At 43.6% G+C, this 10,023-nt stretch overlaps 1 protein-coding gene across 1 annotated transcript in view; it reads left to right on the top strand.

Annotated features, from left to right (window-relative positions):
* LOC306787564 (C-myc promoter-binding protein-like) overlaps positions 1 to 6,793 on the top strand; it is a 66,927-nt gene extending 60,134 nt beyond the window's left edge. The window contains exon 31 of the mRNA XM_079282743.1: positions 6,630 to 6,793. Coding sequence (XP_079138869.1) covers positions 6,630 to 6,668 — 39 coding nt within the window. The 3' untranslated portion in view covers positions 6,669 to 6,793. The remainder of the gene's footprint in view (positions 1 to 6,629) is intronic.
* Positions 6,794 to 10,023: the final 3,230 nt, after the last annotated feature.

Genomic DNA, 10,023 nt, shown 5'->3' with positions numbered 1-10,023 from the left:
ACACACACCTGATCTCTCACCCCCCACACACACACACCTGATCTCTCACCTCCCACACACACACACCTGATCTCTCACCCCCCACACACACACACCTGAACTCTCACCTCCCACACACACACCTGAACTCTCACCTCCCACACACACACACCTGATCTCTCACCTCCCACACACACACACCTGAACTCTCACCTCCCACACACACACCTGATCTCTCACCTCCCACACACACACACCTGAACTCTCACCTCCCACACACACACACCTGATCTCTCACCTCCCACACACACACACCTGATCGCTCACCCCCCACACACACACACCTGATCTCTCACCTCCCACACACACACACCTGATCTCTCACCTCCCACACACACACACCTGATCTCTCACCCCCCACACACACACACCTGATCTCTCACCCCCCACACACACACACCTGATCTCTCACCTCCCACACACACACACCTGATCTCTCACCCCCCACACACACACACCTGATCTCTCACCTCCCACACACACACACCTGAACTCTCACCTCCCACACACACACACCTGATCTCTCACCTCCCACACACACACACCTGATCGCTCACCCCCCACACACACACACCTGATCTCTCACCTCCCACACACACACACCTGATCTCTCACCCCCCACACACACACACCTGATCTCTCACCTCCCACACACACACACCTGATCTCTCACCCCCCACACACACACACCTGATCTCTCACCCCCCACACACACACACCTGAACTCTCACCCCCCACACACACACACCTGATCTCTCACCCCCCACACACACACACCTGATCTCTCACCTCCCACACACACACACCTGATCTCTCACCTCCCACACACACACACCTGATCTCTCACCCCCCACACACACACACCTGATCTCTCACCTCCCACACACACACACCTGATCTCTCACCCCCCACACACACACACCTGATCTCTCACCTCCCACACACACACACCTGATCTCTCACCCCCCACACACACACACCTGATCTCTCACCCCCCACACACACACACCTGAACTCTCACCCCCCACACACACACACCTGATCTCTCACCTCCCACACACACACACACCTGATCTCTCACCCCCCACACACACACACCTGATCTCTCACCTCCCACACACACACACCTGATCTCTCACCCCCCACGTCATCGCTTTAAGACGAGCTCAGGAAACCTGTCGCTAGACTGAATGTTTTAGTGATCATAAGAAGGTGAAGTTGACGGAAACACGACTCACGCGGTTCATAAACACATCTGTGAATGCAACATTTATAAAGCATATGAAGTGTCATACTAGCAATATTTTAACTTGAACTCTATTTGTACAAAATAAGTTTTATTTATTGTCGTGTCTGTCGGTGTTTTATAGTTGTCGCTTTGATGTCTCACAGTTTTAAACCGGAGCGACTTCAACACCAGAATAGATTCAGTGTTTAAAGAGGTTCATGAGAGAAACAAAGAACAAAGGGTTTTATTGGAGCTGATCAACGATCAATAACTCGGTAGCTACACGTTGGGCCTGTCGCAGAAGTTGTGTAAAAGAAGAAAGCAGCTCAGCTGTAGGAAATAATGTTTAGAATCCTGTCAAACGTTCACGTCCCGTCTTCTGTTTCACAGCATTCTGTTTCAATGTGTTTCATAAAAGTACGGAAAGTAAATCAGGACTTTAATATTGAAAATGCAAAACAAAAGGCACATCGATTTGTGAGTGTGTAACTTCATGTTTGTTTGTTTTTTACTTCTAGATACACGAACAAACATCTGTGTTCACGTCTGCACAGTGTAAAGAAGTTCTGATTTATTTTCCGTTGATGTTTCTGTGAGATTCTGGATGGAAACGTTTCTATTTGTCTTCTCGTTGATCTAAAGACCGACGTGGTTGAAGGAGGACCTCTGAACTCACGAGGTCTCATGAAGATCAACCAGGAGGACTTCATGAAAACTCATGAACGATTCAGCAGCTGAACTAACAGCTGCCGTGCGTCTCCTTAAAGTCGTTCAAAAATAATGATTTTACAGAATCCGGGGACGTCATGTACATTTGTAGAAATCACATTTTATAACAGATGTGCAAAAGGTCCTTTTTAGACGTGGTGACGGTTCAGAGACCAGATCTAAAGATCTGGACCTGATCTACAGATCTGGACCAGATCTACAGATCTAGACCTGATCTACAGGTCTGGACCAGATCTACAGATCTAGACCTGATCTACAGGTCTGGACCAGATCTACAGATCTAGACCTGATCTACAGGTCTGGACCAGATCTACAGATCTAGACCTGATCTACAGGTCTGGACCTGTTCGACAGGTCTGGACCAGATCTACAGGATTACAGCTGTAAATAAAATCACTTCAACTCATTGTTGTTGTTTTTATGATCGCAGCTCTCACGGCGTCCACCAGGTGGTGCTATAGAGCAACGCTTGATTTCATTCTCTAACAAGTGGATCCGTTTTGTTTACACACACACATGAACACACACACATGAACACACATGAACACACATGAACACACACACATGAACACACATGAACACACATGAACACACACACATGAACACACACACATGAACACACACACATGAACACACGTGAACACACACACATGAACACACGTGAACACATACATGAACACACATACATATAAACACACACATGAACACACATCCTGATCCTCTATCTGAACCAGTCTCAGTGTAGTCCTGGTCCTCTATATGAACCAGTCTCAGTGTAGTCCTGGTCCTCTACAGACCTCCATCAGTACAGAGACCATCAGAGAGAAGATGGTCTGTTTCTATAGAGTTGTTCTTGATGCTCGTCATCGGAGCCACCGGGTCGGATTCTGGTGAAACCAGATGAACTCATGCAGGTTCACCAGAACCTCCTTCAGCTCAGACTCCAGCAGAGACCGGTCCACCATGGACAGACCCAGATCCTCCAGCAGAGACCGGCCCACCGTGGACAGACCCAGATCCTCCAGCAGAGACCGGTCCACCGTGGACAGACCCAGATCCTCCAGCAGAGACCGGCCCACCGTGGACAGACCCAGATCCTCCAGCAGAGACCGGCCCACCGTGGACAGACCCAGATCCTCCAGCAGAGACCGGTCCACCGTGGACAGACCCAGATCCTCCAGCAGAGACCGGCCCACCGTGGACAGACCCAGATCCTCCAGCAGAGACCGGTCCACCATGGACAGACCCAGATCCTCCAGCAGAGACCGGCCCACCGTGGACAGACCCAGATCCTCCAGCAGAGACCGGCCCACCGTGGACAGACCCAGATCCTCCAGCAGAGACCGGTCCACCGTGGACAGACCCAGATCCTCCAGCAGAGACCGGCCCACCGTGGACAGACCCAGATCCGGCTTTACCTGCAGCCTTGGACCTGCAGTCGGAGCTCTGGAGGGATGAGGAGAGCTCAGCTCCCGGCAGCAGCAACAGCAGCGTCTTCTCCTCCTCCTCCTCCTCCTCCTCCAGGAGCAGAGCTTCTCCTCTCTGGGAGTCAACACCGACACCACGCTGCTGGAGATCCAGGACGTGTTGCTGAACCCGCTGGAGGGAAGGGAGGCACGGGAGAACCAGAACCAGGACTGAGAGGAGCAGACTGTCGGACCTGCTGCAGTAACATGAGAGGATTTCTAAAGAGTCTGGTGAAACACTACCACTTTAGTCCACAGGGGGGCGACACAATCAACACAAAATAAGTTCTTTGTAGTAACTTTATGTACAAATTTAAAGATACTTGTACTTTACTAATTATCATCTGATATACTTTTGTAAATATGATGATCTTATAGAATATGATGATCTTATAGAATATGATGCATTGCTGTAGATTAAACAGGATATAAAGGAGTTAAAATGCAACATTGCAGCAGTAATATTAATCCAGAAACATCAGATATAACAGTAAAACACTTTACTGACCAATCAATACTTTTACTTTAAGTACATTTAATACATTTTGCTGATACATACTTCTACCTCAAGTGATGGTTTGAATGCAGGATTGTACTTGTCGGGGAGTATTTTCACAGTGCGGTATTCAGTAAAGGCCCTATGAGGCCGTGCTGCAGTGCTACTTGAGCTATGCTAACAGCAGGATGTTCATAAAGGACTGTGTGCTGCTGCTGCGTGTAGGTCGTGTTTGTGATGGATCGGTCCTTGAGATGCTGCATGAGTCGTTCTTTGAGTCCTTTGGGCTTTAAGCTGCTCCTGGTTCCTCCTCCACTCCTCCATGCTACATCGCATGCAGAGGAGGGCGGTGTAGCATGGAGGACGCAGGGTCTCCAAAGGTGTCTTAAGCAGCAGCAGCAGGCAGTAGGTTTGTTATTCAGTATGTGCTGAGACCCAGGAGTCCTCCTCCTCCTCCTCCTCCTCCTCGTGCAGCATCTAAAGGATTCGTTCTGCATGTATAGTGAAGGTTTGGTCTGGAGGAGTGAAATGCTGCAATGAGCTCATTTTGTCATTGACGTTACAAGGTTTTTATTTGACAGGGTTGCATCATGAAATGTACATTGTAGTCCCAATTTACCACATAAAAACAACAAACAACAACTCTATTTAAAGTATATTGTACGAATGTGTTGGCTGATGTGTTTTAAGTGTGTTTTTGTTTTTCCTTTTCGGTACTTTGTTTCACAACAGAAGAAGGAGAAGGAATGTGGATGATGGTGCAGGAGTTGTTTAAGATACTGGGTCACTTAAAGCTCTGCCGAGAAAAGCCAAAGCTGCATGTGTTCAAGCTGCATTCTCTCTAGTGTCCACCAGGGGGCGACTCCTCTGGTTGTATAGAAGTCTATAGAGAATGACTCTACTTCTCTCTTGATTTATTCCCTCAGTAAACATTGTAAACATGAGTTTATGTCTCAATCTCTAGTTTCAAGTCTTCTTCAATACAGCATGATGTTCATTTAGTACATTATGGTCCATTTAGAGTCACACAGACCATAAAGCAGGGGATGCTTTAGGGCGGGGCTACAGTGATTGACAGGTCTCTAGCAGAGACACTCCTCCTCAGTCCTAATATGGTCAGTAGTAAATCCTTCCCCTCTCATTAAGATGAAAGTTCCTTTCTGCAGCGAAAGACGAAACAGTTTCCACAACTTCAAAGTGTTTCAGAGACACACGTCCTCTGCTCGTGGCTCCTCCGGAGGCCCGTCAGGGTTCATACATCAAACACCATCCCATGTGACATGCTGAGTTAATGGACAGAGACAGAGCTCGACCCACAATGCTCTGCTCTGCGTCGTCTCCTCCGGCCAACAAGACTTTTTTTTCTTCAGAGGACAAGACGCAGCAAGAATCTCAATTTGCACTGCAGGTGGACGTCTGATTGGAGACGGACGCGCTGTCACGCTGTGTGGCAGGTGATGTTTTAGGGAGGCGGGAGAGAAGAAGAAGTCATTTGTATGCAACGCACACAATGTCTGACTTCTGAGGACGGGATGAAATGTTTCATCTGTGCGGTCGTTTCTGTTCTCTACTCGAAAACTGCTGCTTTGTTTGTCGACTCCACACCATGAATCTCTCTGTTTTAATGTTATTATGACCATTAGACACACACACACACACACACACACACACATCATGCCCCACCACCTCTACACAGGAACAAGACAGACTTTATAGATGTTCACTTTTTGTTGTTGTTCTGTCTCTTTGTGGTCATTGTGAGTCTCTTTGAGGTTGTTTTGTATCTTTGTAGTTGTGTTATGTCTCCTTGTGGTCCTGTTGTGTCTCTTTGGGGTCATTGTGAGTATCTTTGAGGTTGTTTTGTATCTTTGTAGTTGTGTTATGTCTCCTTGTGGTCCTGTTGTGTCTCTTTGGGGTCATTGTGAGTCTCTTTGAGGTTGTTTTGTATCTTTGTAGTTGTGTTATGTCTCCTTGTGGTCATGTTGTGTCTCTTTGTGGTCATTGTGAGTCTCTTTGAGGTTGTTTTGTATCTTTGTAGTTGTGTTATGTCTCCTTGTGGTCCTGTTGTGTCTCTTTGGGGTCATTGTGAGTCTCTTTGAGGTTGTTTTGTATCTTTGTAGTTGTGTTATGTCTCCTTGTGGTCCTGTTCTGTCTCTTTGGGGTCATTTCCTGTCTCTTTTAGGTTGTTTCATGTTTTCCTTGATATCATGTTGTTCCTCTTTGTTGGTGTTTTTGTTTCTTTAAGGTTATTTTGTGTCTCTTCGTGAACGTTTTATGTTTCCTTGTGGTCATTTCGAGTCTCTTCCGAGTTGCTTGGTGTCTCTTTGAGTGAAGTCCAGCAGAGTGGCTCTTGAACCTTTGTGCCGTGTGCTTCAGTGATCCACCCATGACACACATTTCCACAGCCTCTGATTTCTGTAACGTAAAAATGTCTCTTTTTGTTTTTGAGTTTCCGTATTTTAAGTGAAGTTCCCTAAAAGAAGCCGCTGCAGCCTTTCCAGAGAAAGCGCGGTTGTTAAACGCTGCAGAAAATGCCTGAGACGTGTTGTGGTTCCCCCACTGTGACTGGCTTCCTCACCCACTGCGAGAGCTGGAAGTCTGCTGCATTATTTAAAAAATGAACCTCTGCAGGTCGAGCACAACACCAAGCTGTTAATCTGTGTTTTCACAGACGAGGAGAGAAGGGGGATGTCAGTTGGACCACACATGATGGAGAAGGTTTCCCTCGTCTTCATCGCTTTCCCCTCAACCGACTGGAGCTCCAGATGGTGTTCTGCTGTCAGTGGAGGGAACAGAGGTGTTCACAGCTCAGCAGCAGCAGGACGACAACTCCTCTCTGCAGTCACACTCTGCTGTGTGGGACGCATCCTAAAAAACACCTTCGCCCAGCGGGGTGGGTGAAATAAAACGTCTTTTTCAGGAAGAAGCAGTCGTGTTTATTGCACGAAGCAAAGGAAGAAATAATACGATGCAAAATAACATTTAAACAAATCGTTAAAAGGTGGCAAATGCAACATTAAAATACAATAAAACAAGAGAGAATTACAGTAATTATAAGATTTTAAAATAGATTACGTGGAATGTAAAATACTGTTGCAGTAAAATGTAATAAAAGTCAGAAAACAGACTTAAATCACGATTAACAACATGTACGCGTTAAACCTTTCAGGACAAATGAGACAGAATTTAAAGACGATCAAATAGAAAATAAAGAGTTCAGTGTGAGATCAGTCCGCTTAGAATTCTGTCTGTTTTTAGAATCAGCACCAAAAACAATGATTCCGGTTTCATCTTCAAATGGTTTCAAATAGCTGTTAATTAATAAACATTCATGCAATATTTTTATGTTGTTGAGATTTAAACAGTTTTGATCGTCAGGCATCAACTTGGTATCATTGAATGGATGCTTTGTTATTGCGTCATGAAGTGATTGTGTGACTGGCCGTTTAAAAGATGGAAATGAACCGGGCTTCATAGAAAGCATCAAACAGCAGGAGGTCACCTTCCCGGAGGCTTCTGGCTGCACCATCGAACACATCTGCAGCACATCTGCAGCACATCTGCAACACATCTGCAGCACATCTGCAACACATCTGCACCACATCTGCAACACATCTGCAGCACATCTGCAGCACATCTGCAGCACATCTGCAACACATCTGCAGCCTCAATTACAGGAAGCAGAGCTCCAGCGAGCGCAGAGGAGAGGACTCCGTGTGTCAAAGCTTTCTTTCTTTATTTCTGCCCTCATTTTATGTTCCTCGGCTGCTTTCATGCAGCGTGTGAGTGACGGCTTCCCACGGTTCACATTCTCAGATCAGGAGAAGAGAAAAGTGTGCATGAATTCTCAAGAGGCAGCGTGTAGTTTATTATGTCTCTGGTACTTTAAAGGTTTGGTTTGTGAATTATGATCGCAATGAAAAGTGAGAATGCTGAGTGACTATTTCACATCAGACAGAACAGATCCGCAGTCCCACACAGGTACGAACTATTGAGTACAAGTACTTGAGTACAGATGTTAGACATTTTCATTGTTTGCTACTTCATATTTCTACTTTTTAGATTTTACTAACTGAACATATGATGTCATTTTAATATATATTACATTATAGTTAAAATGTGCTCCACCTCCACCGGCTGATCATTTAAAATGCTGCTGATGTTGAAAGCGTTAATCATATTTATTAACAGCTAGCATACTTTCACTACCTTTTGTTGTCAATACTGTTTTACTTTTACTTCATAAACATCGTAATGCAGTAGTTTGTAACAGAGTATTTTTATAGAGCAGTATTGATAATTTTACTTACGTATCCTGCAAGTCTTCGACCATAATACATAACCGGAATTAAAAACACAGATTTCGATGAAACTTGTTCCGGAAGTCAGTTTATTCTGAAATACTCAACCGGAAGCTAGTGTGTAGTTTACGGTCTGGCTTGACGGTGGTTTAAATGGGAACGTAAACGTGATCAGCAGCTCACATCGACGAACCAACAGAAGTCAGCCGGAGCCGTGAAGGTTGTGAGAGTTTGTTGCGTTGTTAGTTCGTCTGGAGTCAAATCTGCTTCACTTGTTCGACCGACAAAAACGAGACATTTTGGAGAAAGAAGCTCATCTCTCAGCGGTAAGTTACAGCAGTTCATATTTACCGTGATGATTTAATATTTACCGTGATGATTTAATATTTACCGTGATGATTTAATATTTACCGTGATGATTTAATATTTACCGTAATGATTTAATATTTACCGTAATGGTTTAATATTTACCGTAATGGTTTAATATTTACCATAATGGTTAGAGCAGCTTCACAGGATTCACTAAACAGTTCAGTGTTGATTTGTGAGCGTTCAAACAGTGACAGAAAGCAGTGAAATAACCCTTTAGAACCATTACAACTTTACCATTAAATGGGAACAAGGCTAATGTGAACGGAAGAGAATATTCAGGCAATTTTTTTAATTAAAAAAAAATTAATATTTATTTATTTATATTTTTTACATATATTTACTTCCATATATTTATATTCATATTTTTTACATATATTTACTTGCATATATTTATATATATATATTTATACATATATACTGTATATATAAATATATGTATATATATTTTTATTTATATTTGTATATACATTTATTTATAGATATTTATTAATGTATATGTATACTGTATGTATGTATATATATATATATATATATATATACATATAAAAGTGTCATTATTTCCCTAAGTTCAAGGGTTTTAGGAAAAGAAGCTGCTTGTTTAGTTCTAAAGTCTGTTTCTCTGTCACATCACAACAATCTTTACTTTGAAAGATCTAGAATTTAGAAATGTTTTTGTTTTGTGTCTTGAAAGATGGATGAATGATGAAGAGTTGCAGATTAATCGTCTGTTGTTTTACATATTGTGACCAATGCTTGCACTCTCAAAATCCCGTATCAGTATCAGACAAAAATATCTAAAATCATAAACAGAGAATGCATTAGTATCAATCAATATAAAGTCTAAAACCACAAATATATATGACTGTAAAGACCGTGAAAGTCAGTCACAGTAACCAGACATTTGGGATATTCTTGCCTTTAGAGCAGTGTCAGTCTGTCAACACATCTCTGAGTTTATTAACTGGCACAGCGACCAGCCGAGCAGCCAAACCAGCATTAGCTGCTGGTACTTTCTCTCACTGAGCTCTCCGCCACTTTGTTTTCCTGCTGAGAGCTTCAGCTGCCAGACTGTGACCCAGACGCCCTGTTCCTTCATGTTCCGTGTGAAGTCTTCTCTGCGTTGTGTATGTATGAGTTTGGCACATTAATGAACACCATCTGCATTAAATATAATGCTCATCGGCAGTGCCAACAATGAGACGTGTTCCATGTCTTACATGTTCACATAATGAGGCAAATGTTATTAAAAGGGAAAATACACCATATATACACTTTATGCAGTGTTTCTGGATCGTTGAGTGTATTCCTTATGCCTGAAACTGCAGATTATGTTTAATTTTTTATAATTGTGAAGTGTTTCGTCTATAAAATGTCAGAAAATCATAAAAATAA

This window comes from Melanostigma gelatinosum, assembly GCF_949748355.1.
Source record: "Melanostigma gelatinosum genome assembly, chromosome: 2".
In the NCBI taxonomy this organism is placed as follows: Eukaryota; Metazoa; Chordata; class Actinopteri; order Perciformes; family Zoarcidae; genus Melanostigma; species Melanostigma gelatinosum.
This window is presented reverse-complemented; position numbering and strand designations above follow the sequence as displayed.